The 25,681-nt window shown below is 57.2% G+C and overlaps 1 protein-coding gene across 1 annotated transcript; it reads right to left on the bottom strand.

Annotated features, from left to right (window-relative positions):
- Positions 1-1,824: 1,824 nt before the first annotated feature.
- Positions 1,825-22,529, bottom strand: LOC121153818 (RNA-binding protein Nova-2). Its single transcript, XM_040976560.1, has 4 exons — positions 22,439-22,529; positions 14,352-14,495; positions 9,594-9,760; positions 1,825-2,910 (listed from the first exon to the last, which is right to left on the bottom strand). Exons 1-4 carry the CDS (start codon positions 22,521-22,523, stop codon positions 1,825-1,827), a joined length of 1,482 nt encoding a protein of 493 aa, XP_040832494.1. The 5' UTR covers positions 22,524-22,529.
- Between the last annotated feature and the right edge of the window lie 3,152 nt (positions 22,530-25,681).

Here is a 25,681-nt window from a genome sequence, read left to right as displayed (position 1 = left end):
ATATGAGTCTGGAAGACCTAGGATGCAGGGTGGGGGAAACAGGTGGGAGAGAGGGGTGGGCACAGGGTGCCCTTCCCCCAGAGATGCTGATGATGGAGCCAGGGCGCCACAGCCTCCCTGCTGTGGAGGGAGAGTGGAGGTGGTCTCCAAGGGTGGAGGGGAGGGAAGGGAGAGGTTTCAACTATCCTAGTCTATAAGGGTTGTCAGGCCCTGCCATCTACCAACAGGGTCCTTAGCGCTGCCTCTGGCTATAGTGCCTGGCGAGCCACTCCCATACCAACTCTCAGCCGTGCCCAAGGCAGTCACACCAGAACACTTTGATCTGCCGATGCCACCCAAGCATGCCAGCTGGCAAGAAGCCACCAAGCCACTTGAGCCACAGACCACAGGAGGACCCGTAGCCATGGCTCATGGACCTGTGCCCCAGGCCCCCACTGGCCTAGTACAGTGATCAGTTTGGCTCACCAAATTCAATAAACAAAGCTATGTAGCCACAGGCCAACATGCGAGAGGCAGCGGGGACCTGGGGGGGTTCTGTGACCTCAATGCTCACTGCTCTATCTCCTGCCCCCAACACCCCAGAATTGGTGTGACAGCATGGAGAGGACCCCAATAGTATTTTTTCCCCTTAGAGTCCTCTAGATGATTCAAGTACCCCCCTCCCCCAACCAGGCCAACACTCAGCAAAAGGAGTGTGCCTGGAGAAGGGTGCCCACGACCTGTCACCACCTAGTCCAGATACGCATGCAGCCTCCCACTGACGTCACAGGACGTGAGGAGGAGGTGCCAGGAGTAACCACCAAGGGAGAGCACACAGGAGTACCTAGCTCTTGGGGCCACCAGAAATGACCTCAGGGAATCCCTGCTTCCGGTGATGTCACACGGAGCACCGGAAGCGCTTGGGAAAGTACTTGGTGACATCATACCAGGCACCCTCCTTTCTGTTTCTCTAGTCCCAGGAGCCGCGTGTCAACCTCTGGCAAGCGCCTGCCTCACAGCACTGACCCAGGCCTAGAGCTGGCTTCATTCCCAGTGGCCTGGTTCTGCTCCCCTCCCCACCCCACACACAGCCTGATGAGGAAAGAGTGAAAATCCACTGCCCCCAAGAAGGGGTGACTCCCGTGGTGGTGTTGGAGTGGGTAGGGAAGCTAAGAAAACCCGGGGACTTAGATTCCTGCACCAAAGGCCCTGTCCCAGCTCCCACTGCTGCCCTGGAATGGAAAGCCGAGAAGGTGGGGCGCTGTTTTTGTTGTTTTGGTGGGGGGAGCCCCTCATTCCAGGTGATGTAGAGGCTCCCTCCCCCTCCTCCCCAATAGAAATAAAAACTTCAAACAAAGGGCAGGGAGGAGGAATCCTTACCAAAAGAAAAAAAGAGAAAAAAAGAAAGAAAAAAAAAAAAGGAAAGAGGGGAGGGGAAGAGAAAAAAGTGGAGGGAAAGAAAGAGAAAATAACGCTTTGTTTTCTATTAAAATCAACAAAATGCAATATATACAGATATCACACAGACCTGGGCCCTGGGAGCGGAGGGGGAGGCCTGGCTAAGCCCAGGGAGGGAGGGAGGGCAGAAGGGGTCAGTTCCGGGCTGGGGAGGGGGCTTCTAGCCCTGCCCCCCAACCTCTGTCGCTCAATCCTGCCTATGACTACCAGAAAAGGGGGAGTGCAGTCGGCCTACCCCTGCCCCTGCCCCAGCCCCAGCCCCTGCCCCAGCCCCAGCCCCAGCGGCGCACCAGGATCCCAAGCTGAGGTCAGGAGCTGGGAGGAGGAGAGGGAGGAGGAGGAGAGAGGGAGGGAGGGAGGGAGGGAGGGAACACGCGCGCGCAGGCCTCATCCCACTTTTTGGGGGTTTGAGGCCCTCACCCCCTGCTCGTAGGTGACCCGCTGGCTGATGAGGTATTGAGCGGCTTGCGTGGCCGCGGGGCTGCCCGTGATGGTGACCCGCCGGTTCCGCGTGCCTGGCAGGAACTCGCCCTTCTTGGAGATTTGGATGCGGGCGCCTGTCAGCTCCTGGTACTCCACCAGCGTCTTGCCCCCTTTACCCAGGATGGCGCCCACCAGGTTCTCAGGCACCGCGATCTCCACCAGCTCCTTGGCGCTCTCGGCAGCCAGCTTCTCCGCCGTCAGGAAGCCCCCGGCTGCACCTGCTGCCGCGGCGGCTGCCACCAGCGGGCCCCCTCCGCCGCCGGCGGCGCCGCCGGCCCCGGCTCCGAGGTAGCCGTTAGCGGCCGCGGCCAAGGCAAAGGACCCCAGGGCTCCAGGGGGCGGGGGTGGCGGCGGGGCAGCTCCTCCCGCTGGCCCGGCCCCCGCCTCACCCGCGTAAGAGGCTAGCAGGTTGGCGGCCGCGGCCGCGGCGGGGCTGGCACCTGCGGCCACGGCCGCCAGGACGCCCGAGGCGGCGGCCGAGTTGAGGCCCAGGCCCAGGGAGTTGGTGTTGTAGCCGTAGCTGGCTAGCGTGTTGAGCGCCGTGCTGATGGCCAGCAGGTCGGTGCCTGAGAAGGCGGGCAGGGCTGCGGGGAAGGCGCCCACTCCGGCCAAGCCGGCGGGGCCCAGCAAGCCAGAGGCGGCGGCGGCTGATGCGGCGGCGGCAGCAGCGGGCAGCACGTCGGCTGGGCTGGCGTACGGTGAACCGGTGGGGTTGGAGTTAGCCACGGGGCCAGCTACGTTGGCGTAGCTGATGTTGAGGCAGCTGCTGCTCTGGGGGTCTTCCTGTACCTTCTGCACGATGGCGCTCACGGCCTTGTGCACCTGTTCCGGTTCGCCGCTGACCGTCACCACACGCTCCTGGAGGTTGATGCCCTCGGGCTTCTGGGACAGCTGCACCCACGCACCGGACTGCTCCATGACGGCCTTCACCGTTGCGCCCCCCTTACCGATGATGAGGCCGGCCGTGCTGTTGGGGACAATCAGCTTGGCCTGCGAGGGGAGCAAGAGAGAAGCTTTTTACGGTGGCCATCTTGAGGTCGTAGCAGGGGAGGGCACCTCCTGGTTGGTGTACAAAGCCAGACCCAGCTTACCTATTGGCATACAGCAAGTGTCCCCGCCACCCTTCCCCCCCTCCCCCCGGGGTTGTACAAAGTTGGTACAGTGGAAAGGAATTAGTCAAACTTGTTACAGTAAGATGGGAGTTGGTCATAGTGGTTGACACACTCTTTAGGATGCCCACATCTCTTCCTCTGCTTCTGATTCAACTGCCAGCTAAACTGCCCCCTGGGAGCCCTGGGATGGCTCAGGGCTTTAAGTCCTTGTCATGCATGTGGGGAAACTGGAATTGAGTTCTGGGCAACTGGCTTTGTCTTGCCCCAGCCATGACCACTGCAATCATTTGGGGAGTGAACTCAGCAGACAGAAGGTCTCTCTCTGTATATAGATCTCTCCTCCTCTCTTTTGCTGTGACTGCCTTTCAAATTAATTAATTAATTAATTAAAAAGAACACATTAGAAATATTGAAGTGTTTCCTCAGTGGATGATAAATGAACAGCTAATATTCTGGATCTTTTCAGTAGCCCTTTAGCACACTTGGTCCCATGTGCTCCAAATTCCCAGTATCTCCCCTGCATCCAATGGCTGAACCAATGGGCTCTACTAGGATCCTGCTTCCAGCTTGCACGTGTCCTTGCCTTGCCCTGTCCCATAACCCCAGCTGACTCTTCACTATTCTCACGTTGAGGTCCAAGAAATGCAAAAAGAACTTGGTCTAAGCTCATCCTGATAGTGAAGGAGCTAAAACTCAGTCTCTTGAATTCCTGCTGCACTGGCCTCTCCCACTCTGCGATGTGGATCTCCCACCGAACCCCTCCCTCTCTTTGTCTTTGGATATGGGGAGGAATTGGATCCTGCTCACATCTCCAAGTTGTAGTTCTAACCCCCAATGCTCAGAGTCTGACTGTGTTTGCAGATAATTAGGTTAGAATGAAACCATGACAGTGAGACCTTAATCCACTGTGAGTGGTGACCTTAGATGAGGACAAGACACACATACAGGGAAGAGCATGTGGGGACATGGGATGAAGGCAGCTTGTACATACGCCCAGGCTCCCGTGTCGGCTGGTCACCAGCCAGTTCGGGGTATGAACCTGGCTGAAGACAGACAGCAGCATCAACACCTTCTGCCTGAAAAGGCAGGTGTTAAATGTCTCCAAGACAAGAAGAGTGCTCACTTACTAACACCACAGTCTTACCCTTCGACCACCCGCCTGTCTCGAGCAGCTACAAATCTGGTCATCTTTTAGATTGATGTGTTGGAGAGAGACAGAAAAGATTCTTGTCCCAGGTTCATTCCCCAAATTCCCACAATAGTAGGGGCTGAAGTCAGGAGCTAGAAACTCATTCCAGGCCTCCCACGTGGAGAGGGGCAATGCAATTCTTTGAGCCATCCCTGCTGCCTTCCAGGGTCCCCAAGAATGGGGAGTTATAGTCAAGTGCCAGAGCCAGGGATTCTTACTACGGAGCGAAGGCATCTTACCCACTAGGCTAAAGACTCCCCTCCAACCGGATCAACTTTAATTCCAGCGGGAGATATTTTAAAACTCATTGGCTCCTTTAACTTTTCCGGGAGCATTTCAACGCATCAATTCCCCCCTTAAGACCCCCAACTCAGACCTGTAACTTGAGCCACCGTCTGTCCTCTCTATATCCAAGTACCCTCTAGGTATATCGGGGTGGGACGGAGGTGGGGTAAGAAATTTGTGAGTCCAATTTTGGTTGCTGCAAAGACTAGGGGGGAGATGTGAACACAGATTGGCTACAGGGGACTGCATCCCAGGACCGAGAGGAGTTGTCACAACGAAGAGGTGTGCCAGGTCCCATACAACTGCGATACCCTGGACAGTGATGTTGCAGACAGCTAGATTTCTGAGCCTGGAACAGAATCAATTCCTCTTCTTCTTATTGTTGTTGCTTGATGTTAAAACCTACTGTAATGTCCAAGAATGACGCTATCAGTGGACCAAGGCAAGCCCATACTTTGCCTAGTTCTGAATCTGCCCAGAAGCTGTCATCATTTCAGAAAACTTCAACATCAGCATTAGTGTAAAGTTTCCATCATTGTGCATTGTAGCTGTTTCCCTTAGCCAGGTTAAGGTGCAGGAAGCCAACTATTTCCTTGTTTCTTCTACTCTTTTGTATATTACAGTTCATCTTATTTAGGACAGGTGCTTCCAGTTCCAGCTTGCTGCTAATGCACACCCTGGAAGGCAGCCAGGTGATGGCCCAAGAGGCAGGGTCCCTGCCTCCCATGTGGCAGACCTGGATGGAGTTCCTGGCGCCCAGCCTTGGCCCCCAGCCATCAAGGGCATTGGGGAGAATGAACTAGCAGATGGGCACTCTTTCTCTGTCCCTGTCTGACTCTCAAATATAAATGTATAAATCATCTTATAGCTAGTCACCTTCCTTTTCTACATTATTAAAAAAAAAGTTTCATGGATAAAGAAAGCGTGGCATAGCCGCACAATGGAGCATTATTTGGCAACACATTTAAATGAATCAAATCCTGACATGATACACACTGCAAACACAAGTGAACCCAGAGAATATTCCATCCACCACAGAAAGCCGCATCCATTTACACAAATGCTCAGAAATACACAGAGACAAAGTGAAAAAGTGGTTACCAGGAGATGGGAGAGGACAGAGGTTGATAAAGTGCGGAGTTGTCTTGGGAGAGATAATGGAGATTTTCTATCAGCTGCTGCGAGGGATGCAAAACTCTGAACACAGTAAAATCTATGGTGAAGGACCCATATGTCAAAGCGATCTCAATAAAACAATCCAGGACTGGTGTGGTAGCCTAGCGGCTCAAGTCCTCACCTTGCATGTGCTGGGATCCCAAATGGGTGCCAATTCGTGTCCCAGCTGTTCCACTTCCCATCCAGCTCCCTGCCTGTGACCTGGGAAAGCAGTCAAGGACAGCCCAAAGCCTTGGGACACTGCACCCAAATGGGAGAGCTGGAAGAAGCTCCTGGCTTCTGGTTTCAGATCAGTTAGGCTCCGGCCATTGTGGCCACTTGGGGAGTGAATCAGTGGATGGAAGATCTTCCTCTGTGTCTCTCCTCCTCTCTGCATATCTGACTTTCCAATAAAAAAAAAATTAAAATGGTTGGAAGGCTTAGGGATGTAGGTTTGTTTTATTTTTATTTATTAATTTATTTTTTTGCAAAGTTAGATATATTATAGAGAGGAGGAGAGAAAGAAATGTCTTCAGTTTGATGATCCACTCCTCAAGTGACTGCAATGGCTGGTGCTGTGCTGATCCAAAGCCAGGAGCTCTTCTTGATCTCCCATGTGGGTGCAGGGTCCCAAGGCTTTGGGCTGTCCTCAGCTATTTCCCCAGGCCACAAGCTGGATGGGAAGTGAGGCTGCTGGGATTAGAACTGGCGCTCATATGGGATCCCAGAGCATTCAAGGTGAGGACTGGGCCTGGCACGATGGCGCAGTAGTTAAGGTCCTCGTCTCGCACGCCCGGGATCCCATATGGGCGCCGGTTCTAATCCTGGCAACCCCGCTTCCCATCCAGCTCCCTGCCTGTGGCCCAGGAAGGCAGTTGAGGACGGCCCAAGGCTTTGGGACCCTGCACCCACGTGGGAGACCTGGAAGAGGCTCCTGGCTTCGGATCTGTGTAGCATCGACCGTTGCTCTCACTTGGGGAGTGAATCATCGGAAGGAAGATCTTCCTCTCTGTCTCTCCTCTCTGTATATTCGCCTTTCCAATAAAAATAAAATAAGTCTTTAAAAAAAAAAAACGGAGAGGACTTTGACCACTAGGCCTTGGCGCCAGGCCCTGTAGGTTTGCTTTATGCATGGCCCAGGGAAGTCCTTGTCAATTATCACAGCCTCTCTCCCCACACATATGCAATGGGCGCGTGGTCTGGTGGGTGGTCTGTAAGATCCTAGTGACTGGCACCGTAGCAAGCCCTTGGTCCCTGCAGAGTACTGGTTTATACAGAGGGAAAGCTGCAAATCCTAGTTTCCTGTGAACTGGCAAATGTTTCTAACTATTGTATGCCTTCGTTGTCCTTGCTTCTACATGAACACCACCGTGGTTCACCTGGCTGGTTATTCAACTGAAGCATCGCCTGCACCACCTCACACCCCAGAATCCCAGCGTCCCACAATGACACAACAGGTAGAATCACAGACTAAAACACGCCCAGACTCTTACAATCCTAGAGCCACAGCACTGCTCAGAAAGACCCGAGATGACCACACCAGGAGACTTGCGGAAACTGTCAAATATTAAAACAACAACAAAGCCCCCGACGGCTAACACAGTGCAGGCCACATCCCCAGGCACTTTGTCCCCACAACCTCTTGACAAAGGCACTGTTACGACCCTGTTTTCCAGGCTAGGAAATGGAGGCAGCAAGTAAACAAGTTGAGTCAGGTCACACAGGTAGTGGCTAATAGAGTCAGGATCCATCAGAGATTTTCTCTCCGAAATTTCGATTCAGTGTTTTCAGGCTGCAACCCAAGAGTCTGGATTTAAGCTAGGGATGAAGATCGGCTGATCTAGCCTAGATACTCAAAGTTGTGATCCCCAGGCCACTGACAGCCTATTTGTTTGAACTTTGTAGTGTTTTAAAAACTGAGCTGGGGGCTTGTCATGGTACAGCCACCTGTAACAGCTGCATCCATGTGAGCACTGAGAGAAGTCCTGGCTACTCTACTTCCCATCCAGCTTCCTGCTAATATGCCTGGGAAAGCCACAGAAGATGGCCAAAGTCTGTGGGCCACTATACTTATGTGGGAGACCTGGAAGAAGCTCCTGGCTCCAGACTGGCTCAGCTCTGGCCACTGCAACCATTCAGGGGGAGTGAACCAATGGGTGGGAGATCTCTCTCCCTCTCTCTCTGTAAAATCTGCCTTTCAAATAAAAATAATCTTGAAAAAAGAAACAACAACAAGAGCTAAAAATTGCTGATAACTTCCCGTGCAGCAGGCATACACACCAAGTACTTTTCAAACATCACTGACTATTAACCGCCATCCGTATGTAGGTACCATAAGTAATCTCATGTTCCAAATTTCTAAGTAAGGCCTGGAGAAACCAAGACTTGTGCGTAAGGTCACCCAGGAAGTTCAGTAGGATTCTACTCCACAGCTGACTCTCTCTTTCTTTGGACCCTCTGAATCATAAGGCATAGGGTAAACCCTGGTTCTATTTCTTGTTCATGGAACTGTCTCAGAGGTCCTGTGGACAGGCTCAGGAACCGATGCTGGTGCCGATCCCATTTCCCCTGCAACATCCACAAACCCTTGCCAAACCCGGAGTCCCTGGAGGCCACGAAAGAGGCGGAGGAAGCGCAGATGCCCTCGCCTTGGTGTCCATGGTGGGAACACCTTGGGCAGATCTGTGGGGCGCCAGCAAAGGAGCGGCTTCAGCACCAAGGACAGCGGCCGCGCTCCGCGCCCCGAGCTCGTGCGGCTTTGGGGTGGGCTATCGAGGATTCCTGAACGTGGGGGAAACTGAGGCCTGTGTAGTGTCCGTCTCACCTCGGGGCGGCGACAGAACTCGAGAATCCCTGATTCCTCGGGACCTGTCTCTAGGTGCTAGACATTCAGGAAGCCTTGCTGACCCAGGCCCCTTTCGCCTCGAGCGCTCGAGTATTTTGGGGGAGGATTTAGGGGCAAAGGCGAAGGGCACAGAAGCCCCGTGCTCCCCTGACGCGGTCAGCATCACACGCGCCCGCGCAAGCACGGCCGGAGGTTCCGTCCCGAGGACACCTGCTCCGGTGCGCGCCGTCGTCATGGCAACCGCAAGGCCCAGAATGCCATTGGCTAGCTGCCCCAGGCCACGCCCCTTCCGTCCCGCCTTCCTCCCACCACCCTGAACCAGGGTAACAAAAGATGCTGCCCTTTTCCCTTCCTTTGCTTCCTACCGAGGTGCTGAGGAGGAGAGGCCCCGTGGGGACGAAGGGTGGAGGAAGGAGAAAAGAACGCCCCTGGTTAAACCCTGGGACGAGGCTGAGCAGTTGCTGAGGTCACTTCCGATGAGAGCAGGAAATGGGAGGCAGGTTGCTGGGAAACACAAGAGGGATGAAGTGGAAAGGAGAGGAAGGATGGCTGAGCAGGGAGTTTAGGTCACAGTCCTCGAGACCTTCTCCTTTTTTATGAATCAGGCCCTCTCCCTGGGGTCTGGAGGCTTAGAGGAGCTAACGGAGCTCCTAGCCTTTCGTATGTATTCATTAAAAAAAACACAACACTTTTACTCAGGTCGGTGGGCATTCAGCTTTGTGAGACAAAACCCCAGCCCCACACCACCGCACATGGGTCCAGCTCCTGGTCCCAGCTTCCTGCTCATGAGTACCCAAAAGGGCAGGCAGGGTTTGTGCCTCCCAGGAGGGAGCCCGGGGTAGAATTTCTGGCTCCTCCTTCCTTCTGCTCCACACTGGCCCTGGCTGGGGCTAGCACTGGGGGAATGTGAACCATCGAGATGGGAGTGGTCTTTTCTCTCTCTTTCCTTGGAGTCAGTCACAACAGCGTGTCCTGGCATTTGTCCTGGTCACGCACACCCGTGGAGTTGGAGGCGGGGTGAGGTGTGGGAAGTGGGTGTTGGCTGGGACTTAGGCAGCCCCACTCCCTGTCCTCCTGCCGAGCTGACCTGTTTGGCTCTGTCAGGGTTCATCGTGGTTTGGGGTTGAAGAATGTTGACCACTTCAGGCTTGGTCATCGCTTGTGGGATTTCTCGAACCTTCTCGGCAATAAAGCTGTGCACAGCGTTCAAGGCCTCGGCCGTGCCCTGTACTAGACATACCCGTTCTGTGGTTCCTGTGGAGTAAGGGAAAGAGGATGAGCATTCTTCATCAGGCAGGAATGAGGCCCCCCCACAACTCCGCCTTCAAACCAGAGAGATGGGAGGAGATGGGAGGATGCCTCAGTGCCTTGTGCTGTCTACCAGCGGCACTGGGCAGGGGGAGCCAGGGCTCAGCTGCCTCTTCCCCGTTCTTGCTGGCTCCCTGGTTACCTTGGCAACCATTCACTCACAGCTCTCCTCCCTCCCTCCTCCCCCTCAGCCCCAACCCCTTCTAGAAGCCCAAGAGCTCAGGCCTGCACTGGTTGCCACAGTAACTGGAACCCCCTTATCGGTCTGGCTGGCCGGGTCCTCAGCCCACCCCCAGGGGGACGAGGGACGAAGCCCTGTTGCTATGGCAACCCCATGAAAGCCTGCAGCGAAGGCCTCTAGGCTTTTGGAGAGGATGGGGAAGGGTTGGGGGATGGGGGAGGCAGAAGAGAGAGGCCCGAGTGTCTTGCCCAGACCCACCAGATGGAAGGCTGAGGAGGGCGGGGGAGGGCAGGGGAGGGCAGGGGAGTGGACCGGGTGAGTAGGCAGGGGCTGGGTGGGTCAAAGGCAACTCCCTTGTAGAGTGGGGACTGAGGGACTGGGAGAGAAGGGCGGGGTGGGCCATCCTGTGGCTGGACAGTCTCCAGATCCAGTCCACGGCTGTACCCTGGGCATCCTCCTATGGGCCAGGATTGGGGACCTAGGCTAGTGTGTTGGGATGTATACCTGGGAGAGAGATTCGGTATGCCACTGTGCCCAGAATGCGACTCCATGAGATTGTATGAGTGCAGCATGTGTGTGTGTGTGTGTACTTGGGCAGCCCAGCTTTGCGTGTGGGGAAGACCTCGGTGCCATGGCCAGGGTCCTATTTGTGAGACCTAGTTGAGTGTGCCGAGGGGTCGGAGGGAACAAAGAATCCCACCGAGTGGCTGGGAGGTGTCCGGGGAATGAGATTGTAGTGTGTTTGTGTTCGCGCACAGGTGTGAGTGAAAACGGACAGTCAGCCTTATTTCTGGTGTTGCCAAGACTCTGTAGTGAGAGCTGTGTGTGTGAGTACAGGCGTGAGTGAAAAGTGACAGCCTCATTTTAGGGTGTCACTAAGACTCTAGGGTGGGAGCTATGTGTATGTGTGTGTGTGTGTATGAGACAAGCCTCTTTGGTGTGTTTGAGCATGAGGGGAGAGGGGGACAGCAAATTCAATTGAAGTTGGACGGAATGCAAGATGGTAAATGTGTACGTGTACTACTGCAAGACAAAGACCACTTGGCCGTGGGTGGCTGAGGTGAGAAGGCAAGCGCCTTGGCCAAGCCAGGGCTGTGCCAGGTGCCTCTGTGTCCCTGTCCCTGCCTGGGCCCCTGTCTGCAGGCCCCACTCACCTCCTTGGGTCTGTGCAAAGTCCTGTGAGGGTACAGACTGCACGTGCCAGCCTGCCCATCCAGGACCCCTGGCTGGGCTGTCATCTCCCAGTCCTGCCACTTGTCTCAGTGTCCCTAACAGTCCCCACCCGCCTTGGGCCAGGAGCCTCACTCTTACCTCCCTTCCCCTCCCCGCCCCCAACAATGCTTTGGTCTGGGCCAAGGGTGAGTCAGCGTGCAGGCTGCCTTCATGTGGGTGTAAATAGGAAAGGGTGTGGGTTGGACTGGGAACCGAGGGACAGGAGGGAGGAGGGGACACCCCTCACAGAGAGACCGGCCCAGGGCCAGCGGCCTTCCAACTCTAGAAGTCTCAGACTCCTCTCCTGCTCCCACCACACACACCTTCCCTGGGGACCCACCGGGGGTGCTGATGGGAAGAGAAAAGAGTTAAGAGTCCTTAACTCAAGGACAACAGCTGGCAGTTATGCAACATGGAGCACAGACTTGTTCTAAGCTCTTCCCGGATTTCTGCTCACCTTCTTTCCCGTGGTGGCCGTTACTACTGCCGTCCACCTGCTACCAACACTGACACCCAGACAGAGCCTAGACTTGTCTGGGCTCGCTCAGCCAGCCGCAGGATACCTTCAGGATTTGGAACCCAGGTGTCTGGTGCAAGACACCTGTGTTCCTTGCCACCATGACATCCTTTGCTGAATTTGGGGGTCCATGGATGTGTGTTGGAGAGGACAGCTAAAGATTTCAGGGTTTTGTTTATTCCTTTTTGGTATTTTTGATATTAAGGAAGAATCTATGCCAAGGCAGGTGAGCCATCTCTTGAGTCTACACGCAGCATCAAGTGTCTTATAAATCAATGAAAATGCAGAAAACCAACCAACAGCATCTCCTTGGCTTTTTTTTTTTTTTTGTGGGGGTAGGGAGGGTCAGGGATTTGTTCAATATAAGAAGGGACTTCACTGAGTAGGGGATGGGGAGCCTGGGCAGACGTGGGATACATAACTCCTCTTTTTGTACCACAGTACTCCAAGCCCGACCTAAAAGGGTTGAGATGGGGCTTTGGGGTCCACCAGTCAGTATATGTGCTGCTGAAGCGAGCACAAGGGGTCCACCAGTCAGAAGGGGACTCCTTCTGTGTGTCCTGCCCCTCCTTGGGGTTTGCATCTGTTCATGGCATGCACCCAAGTGCAGTCTGTGGGAGCCCCTCCCTATAGCCTCCGCATGTCTCCCGTCTCCCCTGCCTGCTACCCTTCAGTTACATCAAAAAATTGCTCCCCAGCCGCCAGACATAGTGGACTGACTTCCAGGAGCCTCCATCCTGTGCTTCACCTAGCTCTGTCCTGTCCAGCTGAGCTTTTCCTCCAGGAAGCCCTTCTGACTGCCCTGCCTGAATGCCCGTCCTCTGAGCTATCCACTGCTCGCACACTGACCACTCCGGGTTTATCACCATCCGTCCGCACACCTGGACTAAGTCACCTGTCCCCATCTTTGCCTCCCCACACAGGGCCGTTTCCTGCGTGGCTCAACAGCTTGAGGAATGGGACCAGGATGGAGGAGGCTATGGCCTGCACCTGAGTCTGGATCAGCCACAGGCTGACAAACTTACACCTTTCAGGAGAGGCAGGAGAGCCTGGGATCAGGGTGGTGGTGTCCACGGAGACCCTGGCTCTGGCACTTGCCTGATTGACACTCAGCCTGAGAGAATAACTGGGCACTACCACTCCCATCCTCCAGGTTTCTCAGCCGCCTGCCCTGAGGGGGCGGGTCTCTGAGTTGGGGCAGGGACAGGAGGGAATGATGTGGCTCACGGCACAGAATGTGATCCAGGGGCAAGGGACCAAGTGTCCTCAGATGAACGTCCCTGCCAGAGAGGTGTCTTGTGGGCTCTGGGGGTGCGGGGCAAACTGGGCCAGGGTGGCAGAGAAAAGGAGGGCATGAGCCTGGGTCACTAGAATGTTCTCTAAACCCCTTGCCAAAGCTGCTTAGTGTGATGAGAGGCAGGGAGTGGGAGGGGTGGATGTAGAAACAAGAGGGAGGGAGGAGTAGGGAGAGAGTAAGAGAGAGAGAGAGAGGGAGGGAGGGAGAAAGTGCATCCTGACCCTGCGTGCACCAGCTCTGGTGTTTGACCTAAAAAGATCCCAGGGGATTAAGAAGCAACTAGAGCCAGTGCTGGACCACAGATGTGATTCCAGGGAGCATCCTGGGTTCCCACATGTGGATGCTCAGACATTGGTCTTGGGAGGGTGAGAGATACTGAGAGAGACTACAGCGAGTATTGGGGGAGGGAAGAGATGGAAGCAAGAATGGTCTGGGTTTAGAGGGCAGAAAATCAAAACAACAAAACAGCAAGGGGGGCTGAGATCCGAGGCCGAGGAGGGCAAGCAAAGGCCAGGGCTGGGCTTGGGCAGGGCAGGGAAGGACCGTGCTCCCCAGGACAGGGGCAGAGTAGTAGCCAGGGGCTGACCAGGATGAGGTTTGAAGAGAGAGGGAGGCTCTGAGAAGTGGAAGGAAGAGAAAGGAGGAGGGAGGAGGGCGACAGTCCGGGAAGGAAAGAGGAGAGGGAAGGCAGACAGACGGATGGACAGATGGGCTTGGAGGCCAGGAGGCCATGAGGCTGAGCGAGATCAGAACAGAACCAAGAGCCAAGCAGAAAGAGGAGCAGGCAGAGAGAGGCTGGCGAGAATGGGAGCTGACAAAGTCAGAAACGGACCAAGGCAGAGACACTGGAGGAATCAGAGAGAAGAAAACCAGTGGGACCAAGACTGGGCAAGTAGTGGGGACAGAAATCCAGAAAGAGTTGTTCTGGGGAGGGGAAGGTGCTGTAACATGGACAGTTGGTCCCTAAGCTCAGAGAGGATCCCCTGGCACCTGCCTTCGCTGCCCACCCCCCTCCCAGCTTCTCCAGCTGACCCGAGGGGGCAGGTGTGTGGGAAGGGGACACATCTGCCAGCACACCATGCAAATGAGCTCATGAATATGCAGCAGGCCCATTGTCTTGCCCTGCCCCCACCCCCATCTGCTCAGCCAGGCCCCTCCAGCTGGGGGCAGCTCTGTCTCCCTTAGGGGGAAGCCATCTTACCCTCCTTTCCCTTACCTGCCCCCCACTTTCACTGCCCCTCTAGGGCAGCCCTTCCCCCTCTGCCAGGATGCAGATGGGAGGGGCTACAGGGAGGACAGGTCCAGGGCAGAGACCTGGGGCGGGCCTCACCGGGATAGAAATCTTTGGACTTGGAGAGCTTGATGGTGGCTCCCGTCTCCTTCTGCAGCTGCACGATGGTCTGCCCGCCCTTGCCAATGATGGAGCCCGCTGCGTAGCTGGGGATCAGCACCTTCAGGAAATATTCGCCTTCCTCTGCAGGAGTACACAGGGCAGAAGAGGGTCAGGTGGGGCGTCTGTGTGTGCACTTGCACGGCGGGGTTTGGTCTTCACCTTTGGAGTGCACCAAGCTGGAAGATGGGCACAAAGAACGGCCCTCTCTTCCTCCTTCCCCCTGTGCCCCAGCACTTGCTCCATGTGCCTGACCCGGCAGCTATGGATACAGCCAACAAGAAAAACAGGCAAAGCTGCTTGATTTCACCAGCCAAGGAAGCATATAAGACCCAGAGAAACTTAACAAGTCACCCCGGGCAGGGTTCACCCTGATCCACTCTGCGACACTGGGGAGAGACAGACAATGCAACTGATGTCAGATGCTGGGAGGCCTAAGTGAACACAAAGAGGCAGGATGTGAGATGTGGTAAAGCGACGGCCAGCGTCAGAGGGAGGGTGGCACTGCTCACCCCCACGGCGCACCGCACCTGACACAAACCATGTTCTGGGACTCCACTAACACTGCTCTTCGCACGAGGCTTTCACGGGGGCACTCCCAGGAAGTGTTTTACCAAAGAGAGGGAGAGGGCCTGGTGTGGTGACCTAGTGGCTAAAGTCCTCGCCTTGAACGCGCCGGGATCCGATATGGGCACCAGTTCTAGTCCTGGCAGCTCTGCTTCCCATCCAGCCTCCCTGCTCGTGGCCTGGGAAGGCAGTGGAAGCGGCCCAAAGCCTTGGGATCCTACATCCGCGTGGGAGACCTGGAAGAAGTTCCTGGATCCTGGCTTCGGACTGGCTCAGCTGCGACCGTTGCGGTCGCTTGGGGAGTGAATCATTGGATGGAGGATCTTCCTCTCTGTCTCTCCTCCTCTCTGTATATGTGAATTTCCAATAAAAATAAAATAAATCTTAAAAAAAAAGAGGGAGAAAAGGTGAAGAACTCTCCCACCATTTGTTGGGGCTAGCAGCAGCCTGAGCTGCCATTGAGCCCGACGTGGGCAGGGGCACATGAGACTTGTGGCAGGAAGAGTGAGAGGCTTGTGTGTCAGGGCTGAGTGAGGGAGCAAGCACAGTCTGGGAGGTGAGGAGGGGAGCGAAGGGGATGGGGAGTTAGGGATTTGACATTGAAGGGCCTTGACTTTGGCCCCTGGTAAATTGGCAGAGCTGGGGACCCTGGGGCGAAGTGCGAGGGTGGGGAGGTGGCTGCAGCCTGGGTGGGCAGGTGGAGGCAGGCTGGTCACCGCCACCACCACCCCTGCCAGAAGTGTTGTCATCGCCAGCCATTACTCAGCCAATTAGAACGAGCTCTACTTTCCCCGCGACAGGAGACTGAGACCCAGAGAAAGCACCATCCTAGATTGATGTTTAAAGCTGATTCCAATCTCTTTCCACTCTTCCTGCTGGTGGCGAAAGACTGACAAGTCCCAGAGCAGCCTTGGACCTGGAGGCAGTGTCCATGGTGGTTTGTGCAGCCTCGGGCTTTACCCTGCAACCTCCTGGCAAGGCCCTAGCCTCTCTACCCTCTAACCAACCTAATTGCCCTTTTATGTGCCCAAGGTAGGCGTTCTAGAGACTTCTCAACCCTTTGCCATTGGCTCCGCCCACTGTTAAAACAGTTTCGGTAGCTTTCGACCTCCCCAATCTTGTTCCCAAAAAAGTTCCCACTAATCACCCAGGGCCTTTGCAAATGCTGTCTGGCCTGGCATTGCCTTCCCCTCACCCTGAAACTCCCTTTGCCCTGTAGGTCCCCAACCAATGCTGCAACGTCTTGGGGAGCTTTCATTAAACCTTGGACTGGGATGGAACCCCCCACTGCAAGCCTTCAGAGCCACTTATCCCAGGGTCTCGCTGTGGGCCACTGTCCATAGAGCTGACCACGTGCCCCTGGGGCTCATCAGCACTCCTGGCAGAGGAGCGACAGGCCTTGGGCAAAACAGGGGGAGGAGCCAACCTGAAACCACACCCCCAGGATTTGCCAACTTTCTCTTTCAAGCAAAGGAAGCCTTAAAGAAGAGAGAAGGAAGAGAGAAGTCTGCTCAGGTTGAAATGAGCGGTGGGGAGGCCCCCCTACACCTCTGCCTGGCCTCTTCCCTTGAAAAGTTCTGGGCTCTTTGATGTGGTGTGCAGCGGAGAGGCTGGGGAAGGGGGTTCAGACTTAAGGGGCTTCTCCAAGCTCAAGACAATCCTCTTAAAACTTACCTAATCAGTCCATTAAGCCTATTAAGTCGTTAACCCCCCCCCCAGGGGGCCTCCCCATCCATCATCCTGCCCTCTCCTCCCTGCGGGGTCCCCGCTCCCCATCCCTACCCCTACACCAGGTTCAGAGATGGGACTCTTTATGCCTGGAAGGCTCAGAAAGATGGGGAGAGACTCCTCACTAAGCCTTGGCACTCCATCCCCTCTCTCCTTCTCCAAGCCGCTTCCTTCTCGGGAATTGGAGGCGTTTGGGGTCTCTGAAGATAGCCGGAGAAGGCTCCTCCCCATCGGCTGCTCCTCTCCCTCGCACCTCCTCCAGCTTTGTCTAAGAATTTCCATATGGGCAGCCTCAGTTTGCTTATCTGGCCACTGGGACGCATGTGGCAGTCAGGCAAGGTGACTGTGATCACAGGAAACATGTAGGCAACCAAGGATGGCTCAAGGCAGAAGTGGCAGACACCAGAGCTGTCACTGTCAACAGAGGAGTCCAGCAGTGTGCTGTGAACCAGGGGAGAAAAGCCTAAGAATTGGGGTTTTGGCAGCCAGCAGGATGGCTCAACTGACTAATTATCTGCCTTGCACGTGCCAACATCCCATATAGGTCCTGGTTCATGTCCCAGCTGCTCCACTTCCCTTCCAGCTTGTGGCCTGGGATGGCCCAAAGCCTTGGGACCCTGCACCCATGTGGGAGACCTGGAAGAAGCTCCTGGCTCCTGGCTTCAGATTGGATCAACTCTGGCTGTTACAGCCACTTGGGGAGAGAACCAGTGGACAGAAGAGCTTTGTCTCTCCTTCTCTCTGTAAATACTGCCTTTCCAAAAAAAAAAAAAAAAAAAAGTAATAAATCTTAAAAAAAAAATTGGGGGTTTTTGTTGAGGAGGTAAGAGTGTCAATCACCCTGCTCGAGCTCTCCCCCAACCCTGGCTTGGTCTGAGCAGCCTCAGATCCCTCTGTCTCCACCCTCATCCCTTCTCCTTTCTTTCCCCACTCTCTTCCCTCCTTCTTCTAAGCCAACACTTCCTGAAGCCCCCACTCTGCACCAGCCTGGGTGTGAGGATCAAGGACACAGGAGGGACCCTTCCAGGCAAAGCCCATCTCCTTGACATTCCTTAGCTACCCAAACGTTTCTGTGCGAAGTGAACGCCTCACAATCACGGCTGATAACTGCCTCCTTCTCCACACAGGAATGTCAGAGAGGAAAAGCAGCTTGGGGGTCTCAGCATCCCCTCCAACAGCTTCCACCCTGGGGTGCTCAGTGGTCCCCCCACCCCTCTTCAGGTGGTCCTCCTAGGAAATATGACCTCCCACCTGCAAAAACTCTGCTCGGAGCCTTTGCAGAATCTTCCTTCTTGTTGAGGGGGGAGATGAGCCCCTCCCCAAAGAAGAAGTAAAACCCCTATTTCCCAGCCTGCCTTGTGGCTGGGACAGCCACAAGACCTCAGCTGAACGCAGAGCCCCAAGACGTTACACAGCTCCCCTCTACTCCACGCCCTGCTGGAACCACCCCTGCCCTGCCTGCAACAAGGGTCTTCCCTTGGGGACTCCAGCTCCTTCTCCTGGCAATGCTGAGGATGGCCCCTGGAAGCCTGCCCACGAGTCTGCTTCCCTCTTGTTAATAGTTCCAGCACCCCCACCTCATCAAGGAGTAGTCTTTCCCTCCCAGTCCCTTGGCCTTCCCCATGGCCTTAGCGCCCACCTGCCTCAGGGAGGTTTCTGGGAAGCTTCTGAAGCTCAACCAGCCCCTCCCCGCCAGCCATAAATAACATCTGTTTCTGCAGATTTGTAGTAAGAGTGTGGCCCATTTCACTGTTAGCACGCGTCATCCCTGGAAAGTGGCTGGCTTGGCCCTGGGCGATCATGAATGACCACAGCAGAGCAGAAGGCACGTGTGCTGTGGGCGTGTCTGTCATTGGGAGCCTAGAGGGAGCGCCACAGCTGGGGTGGTCCTTGGGACCCAGTGCTGTGGGAGATGAGAGGGGACGAGGAGGCTGGGAGGTGATGCTGGTGCTGTCACCGGGATGTGAGGGTGCGGGGTGAGGCTGCTGAGGAGGAGGTGGGGGTGGGGGCGTCAGGTGTGTGACGTCCTTCCACCAACGCTGGCCTTGGCTGTCTGGGTGAGAACCAGTGCGTGTTCTAGGAGGGGGTTGGGGGGGGTAGGTGTGATGGCTCTGGCTCAGTTGGTTGTGACCGTCTGAGCGAGGGGAAGTTCCCTGTAATGAATCACCAGGGACGGTGAGAATGGGACGGGCCAGTGTGGTGAGGGGAGCGATGATGACGCCGGTGCCTGCTGAGTGCTGGGCGCCAGCGCTCATGCCCTGGGCTGCACAGACACGATCGATCGCACCCGGCAGCCCAGACAGGTAGATCTCACTGTCCCCCATTTTCCAGACAAGGAGCCCAAGACTCAGAGCAGTCTGTGACATGGCAATGAGCACAGGGGAAACCCTGAAAGGTCTTAAAGAGTGAGGGGTGTCAGGAGCAGCCCATGGTGCTCCTGGTGGGCAGGGGGGAGCCGGGTAGGGGTGAGGTGTCTGCCGGGGGAGGGAGAATATCTGTAGAAGAATCCTTTTTTCTCTTTCCCTGTATTTGTGGATGACAGAGGTGGGAATGCAGTTGGGAGTTTTCGGAGGCTAAGACCACCGCAGCATGAGTAGCCATATCCGTTCCCAAGGCCCTTTGTCACTGTTTCGCCAGAAGGTACTTATTTTTTCCCACTGAGTCCCTGTCTGGGACTGTCACCCAATCTCTTTTCCCAAGTCCTTTTCCCTCAGGGCCTTGCCTTTCTCCCAGCGGCACCTGCAGGCCAAGTCAACGTGCCCAGAGGAGTTGGTGTGAAGGCCATTGTCATCATCTCCCCTTCTTTTCCCGTCTGTCCCCAGGGACAGGCAGGAGGGTCAGGCTGGCTGCTGAGGGAAAAGGCTGGATCTGTCTAGTCTGTCACTCCTGGCTGAGACACCCAGGAAAAGTCCCCACACCCATGTGAACCTCAGCATCCCGATCGGAGCCTGGGGCTTGCTGTCATGGCTGCCCGCATCACCAAACGTGTCTTTCCCTCTCCTTGGCTGATCGCGGACCTTGGGTAAGTTACTCAGCCTCTCTCTGTGCCTTCCTTTGTCCAACAGGTGACAGAAGAGAACTGTAGTGACAATCACACGATCCACTTTCCAGAACACATCCTGGCACACTGCATCGCAGCACCGTCAACCTCAGCCTCGAGCGTCACAACCCCGTCGTGTCAGGAGAATTCTATGGGACGCCGTGTAAGTCATACAGCGATCACGCCGGCGGGAGTGCAGTGGTCAGTGGGGCAGCTGGGGACCGGGACATCCAGACAGGACAGCATTCCACACCCATGAAGGAGTCCTTGGTTTGGAAATCCAAGTCCATTTGGAAGCTTTAGCAGCCCTACTCCCCACCCTGTACATCTCTTGGCCTCAGTTTCTCCACGGGAACTTAAGAGATAGAGAAGTGGGGTGGGGGAGAAGGACAGGAGGAAATGGTCTCTAAAGACGTGTCCCACTTTCCCCGTGGCTGAGGGAGACTGGAGAGTGCAGTGAGTAGGTATACAAGTTGGGGGACTCAGGTGGCCTGGCCACCCCGGGAGCTGTGTGACCTTGGGCCAGTGTTTGCTTTTCACATGGACCCTACTCTACAGAGAGGAGGTGGAGGTGACAGTCACGGGCAGTGGCAGCTGCACCAGCTGTTTGCCTGATATGGAGCCCTCAGAGTTGACTGAGCCACTCAGTCCCTGTAAGGGTGGGACACCTGCCCACAGGAGGGGAGCGGGGAGAACCCAGGACCTCCTGGGTCCTCCCAGCCTCTCTAGGACAAGGAATACCAGTGAGGCAGGAACGAGGGAAGGAAGTTGGTGGGGACACATTCATGTGGTGCTGGGGGTTGCTGTGGCGGGGGTGGGGGGAGCAGGAAGAAGGACAGGAAGTCCTCTCCCACCCTTCCCCCAACTTCCCTTTCCTCCCGTTTGTGATGGATACTCTGGCAGGCAGCGGGGCGGGGCTGAGGGGGTGGCAGGAGAGCTTCTGAGTTTTGTCCCACATGGATGGGACAGGGGTGTGAGGGAAAGAGGCTCCCCAAACTCCCACCCCCAGCCCCTCTATGCCACCTCTGGCCGACAGGGCAGGGTGTACGGGGCCCAGGGCCATCTCTCTCCCATCCGGAGGAAAACGCCAGAGGAAGCTGAGGTTTGTGGCCAAGGTGACCGTGGAGGAGGGGCCTGTCTGCTCTGGGGTCTCTCTTCATCCAAGGAGCTGGCAGGACCACCCCCCATCCCTAATTGATTGCCTGCTGCAGGGACAGGCACCTGGAGTTTCCAGCTGGGCTTCCCTTCCCTGATGTACATGCCTGCTTGAGCACACTCACACACACACACACACACACACACACACACACACACACACACACACACACACACAGAGGGCCCCTGCCTCTCACGCATACCTCCCTCCCTGCACCGATGTCACCCATTCAGCTGTCTGGTTCTCTCTCACACATGCCCGCCCTCCTGTGTGACACACCCACAGAATGACCCTCCCATCTCTGGGGTCTCACATTCGACCATGACACACACACACCTCTGGTTGTCACAGATCTGCCTGCCTGGGGTGTCCTTCCCTCTCCTTATTACACACCCTTGGGGCGTTTCGCCCACAAGCCTCTGCCCCTCCCTCGGCATACACCCACCTCCCCCCCACTCCGTTGTACACACCCCTTCTGATGTCACTGTCGCACACCTCATGTGTCACACCCAACCACAGCATCTTCAGTCACACCCACACCCTGTCCCTGTCACAGCCCATCCCCAGCATCGCCTGGTCTCCACCCTGCCTACTAACACACTCGTGTCACCCCTTCCTCTGATGTACACAGCCCACCAAGGCTCACACCCAGGACCAAGCCCATTCACACACCCCCTTGCATCACACACACATACAATACACACAAACCCTTTCTTGCTCTGCCTCAGCCTCCTCTGGGGTGATGGGCACACACCTTCCCCTGCACACTGGAGGGTCTCAAATATGGAGCCCAGCCCCTCTGATCTCGCCCTTTTCCTTACACACACAACACACACTCAGCGTCACAGCGCTCTTATTCCTCAGCCAGGCTGTACAGGGCCGGCACTGACACAAACGCACACCTGTGCCAGCCTTACATCCCTCTACCTGGCTTTACACACCCACCCTTTCCTCCACTTTGCCCCCCCCCCATGCCCAGCACAGCAGGCACCCAGCACGGATCCTGTCCAGGGGCCTTCACCCCAGCCTCCCTGAGGGACAGCCCTGGACCAGGACATCCCCGGGAAGCGGCTGGCTGACTGGCTGGCTGGCTGGCGGCTCCTGGTGCCCAGGCCTCCTGCCCTCCATCCCCTCCCCCCCGCCGGGACACGCAAGCCGGGAACACCCCTGCCCTGCCAGAGTCACATCACACACCCCTCAAGGACACGCGGACACCCGCCCGGGGGGACCCACGCCCCCCCTCATCCTCCGCGCCCCCCCACAAGGACACTTGCCACCCCTCCCCCCCAACCCCTCTCATCCTAGACAAAGCTCCCAGCCCCGGGCCGCCGCGAGGGGAGGAGGGGGTCAGGCCCCCTCCCCGACTCTCCTCCCTCGTCGCCCCCCGCCTCGGGGAGGGGCGCCGCTGCTGTCCCCGGAGCCTTGCACCTGCCACGGTTGGTGGTGCTGGTGGGGAGGATGGAAAAGAAGCGAGGGCCTGTCTCCCGGCACCCCAACCCCGCGCCCCGCGCGTCCACCGCAGCCCCTTTCTCTCACCTCCCGTGTTGCTGCGTTTGGTGGAGACCACCTCGGGGGGCGTTTCGAGGGGCCTCTTGCGGGAATCCGGGGCCTCGGGCTCCATGGGGGGGGCCTGGGGCGGCGGCTGCTGCTGCTGCGGCGGCTGCGGCGGCGGCGGCGGCGGCTGCTGTGGCGGCGGCGACGGCTGCTGGGGAGGCTGGGGTTGCGGCGGCGGCGGCGGGGGCGGCGGCGGCTGCGGGGCCGCGGAGGCCGTGAAGAGGCCGTGCACCGCGCCGGCGGCCATCATCCTCATGGTGGGGGGGCGGGGGAGGGAAGGGGATGTGGGAGGGGGAGGGGGCGCGCGGGTGGGGGAGGGGGAGCCCCGGCGAGGGGAGGCGGGCGGGAGCGGGCTCTGGGGGGGGGTGGCGGGGGTGCGGACGGAGAGCGGATGTGAACCGAGTGGGAAGGCACGGGGTGTATGTATGTATGTGTGTGTGAGTGTGTGTGTGGGGTCTCCGACCCGAGCCCGGGGAGAACTGAGGGGTGGGTGGGGTCTCTGTCTCCTCTCTCTCTCTCTCTCTCTCTCTCTCTCTCTCAGGATCTAGGAAGCCGGCCACTGGCCGCGCCCCCGGGGGTGGCGGACGGGGAGGCTCCCCAGGGCGCAGGGCCGAGCCCCCCAGGCCCTGCTCGGGGCGGGGGGCCGGAGGAGCGCAGGCGGCCGTTAGTGGGGGTCCCGGGGGCGGCGGGCGCGGGCGGCAGCGGCGGCGGCCCAGGCGGTGGCTGCGGGCCCGAGCATCTTCCCGGGGGCTCCCACCGCCGCTGGCTCCGCCCTCCCGCGCGAGGCCACGCCCGTGCCGGCCAGGGCCACGCCCCCGCGGCGCCCTCATTGGTCCTCCTTGGAAGCCCCCTGCGGGTTGGCCACGCCCCCCCATCCGGGGTTGCCAGCGAGAGGGACCTGCTTCTTGCCCCTCCAGGATCTGAGCTAGGGACCCTGGGATCGGCTTTTAGTGAGCGCTTATTCAGCGCCGGCTCTGGCTCCACGGGCGCTCTAACCTTCATTGCCCGGAGCCGGCAACTGTGTGTGTGTGTGCACGCCCACTCGGCAGATGGGAAGACTGAGTCGCACAACCTTACTCGGTTACGATACCAAACTCGGCTCAGAGCGTCTTCAGGTTGACAGCCCTGAGCAGCTGTAAGGGCTCAGGGCACTTGCCTGAAAGGGGAATCCAACTTAGAGCTTGTGACCCCAAGCCTGGCATCCAGCAGGCTCTGGCTTCAAACCAACCCCCAACACCCCAGGACATAGGGGCCTAAGAGTGCTGTGTCCCCCTGCACAGTAAGCCCGTCAGTTCAGGGGACTGAAAAAGTCCCCTTTTCCACAGGAAAGGTGGAGGGTGGGGGCGCCCCGCCAGTGTGGATGGAGGGAAAGCTGGATCCACGGAACCAGTCGCTGGCAAGGGGCGACCCTGTTTGCAGCTGCTCTCTCGTGTCATCTGGTCCCTAAGCTCCCTTGTCCCGTATTCTCCATCACTGAGGACTCTCTCCTTCCTGGGTCAGCCTGAGCCAAGGCTGGACTCCGAGGGACTTCCTGGAGCTCCCAGGGTGCTCCGAGTGGTGGTGGGATGGGCTCCACACCACTTCCTGCCCAGGTCGCCGGCATGCCGGGTAGCAGATGGCCTGGGGTGGACGGGGTGGTCGCCCATCTGTCCCCTCCCTTCATTATCCCTGGAGCCAAGGGGATGAGAAAGGAGGGGCTGTGGTCCAGTGCAGACTGAATACGCCCTCACCATCTTCCTGGTCCCTGAGGTGTGTGTGTGAGAGGTGGGGAGGAGGGAGGCAGAGCTGAGGAGCTGGTTGTCATGGAGACAGGGGAGAGGTGGGACGGGAGTACAGGGAGATCCCAGGGTCACTCTGAGATTCACCCCCTGGGACCCTCCTAGTCATACAGAGTCACGTCACCCAGGCAGGCCCAGCTCTACAGCTGTGACACACATGCAGGTCCTACTGGGGGTGCACAGGTGTATGGGAGCCCTGCACTTCCACACAGGTGCACTCTGACGTGTGAAGGCTCCCAGGGGACAGGCGTGCGTGTGCACACACACACACACACACACACACACACACACACACCTCTAAGTCAGATGAACCCAAAGACACAACACAGGCTTTCACACACAGACAAGTCACACCAGAACATTGTGTATGCCCTAGGTGCCCAGATTCAGGGCCATTCCCAACTACCTGTCTGGCGCTATGTACCCTGAGAAATTCCACCTATATGATCAGAGCCTCAGGACATACATGGCCTAGGTCACATAAGACATATGCTACTGGCGTGAGCCATGTGGACTGGTGGGCAGATTCCGTCAGGCCTTGCACACCATGCAGGTGGCCGCAAACACTCAGAGTCCGGGACACACAATGTTCAGACGTTGGTTGGGTGCCACCCAGTGACACACACAATACACAAGGGAGGCTGTGTGCTACTCGGCCCGCACACGGCCCCATCTCCACGCCCCCACCCCCCACAAACACACACATCCCGAGCTCTCCCGTTTGGTCGCACACAACAGCACGGTCGGTCACACACTCACACTCACACACAAACACAAACCTCCTCCTAGATATTTTTAAACCCGGGCTAGTTCTGCTGCCATGGCAACCGCCCCAAACCCATCACCATAGCAACCCAACGTCAGCTTTCCAAGCACCAAATCCTGGGGGATTGCAGGGCCCCAATCAGAGGCTGATAGAGGGGGCTGCACCCTCCACTATCACCCACGCCACCTCAGGGTCCCCACCCTAGAGCGCTCAGGGAGTAGAGGCACCCTAGGCTAAGCAGGAAGCAAGAATGAGGGGCCACAGAGCCCCAGGTGAAGCTGGGACAGGGGCCACCCCTCACCTGCTCCCTGGAGCTTCATGGGGGTGGCGCTCCCTGGAGGGTGGTCAGCTGCATCTGGACACACACACAAGCCTGGCTTTGCAGCCTGCCACGCATGAGCTGTGTGACCTAGGCAGGACCTTGTCCTCTCTGAGTCTGGGGCAAGGTTGCTGTCTCTGCCAGGGATGCTAACACCCTTGCAAAGAGGGCTTCACCGTCCAAGCACATCTACCTGCTAATGTTGACTTCCCACCTTCCAGCTGCGGGGACTCAGGCCAGGGGACTCCCCTGGGAACAGGGACAAATGCTGGAGTATGTAGGGCTGTCAGAAACCCTACCCCATGATGGGTGTGGCCACCAGCTCACTTGGTGTGGATTTGGACTTGTTTATCTTTATATAT

Source organism: Ochotona curzoniae, unplaced genomic scaffold (assembly GCF_017591425.1).
Source record: "Ochotona curzoniae isolate NIBS_2020 unplaced genomic scaffold, NIBS_Ocur_1.0 contig_2699, whole genome shotgun sequence".
Lineage (NCBI taxonomy): Eukaryota > Metazoa > Chordata > Mammalia > Lagomorpha > Ochotonidae > Ochotona > Ochotona curzoniae.
This window is presented reverse-complemented; position numbering and strand designations above follow the sequence as displayed.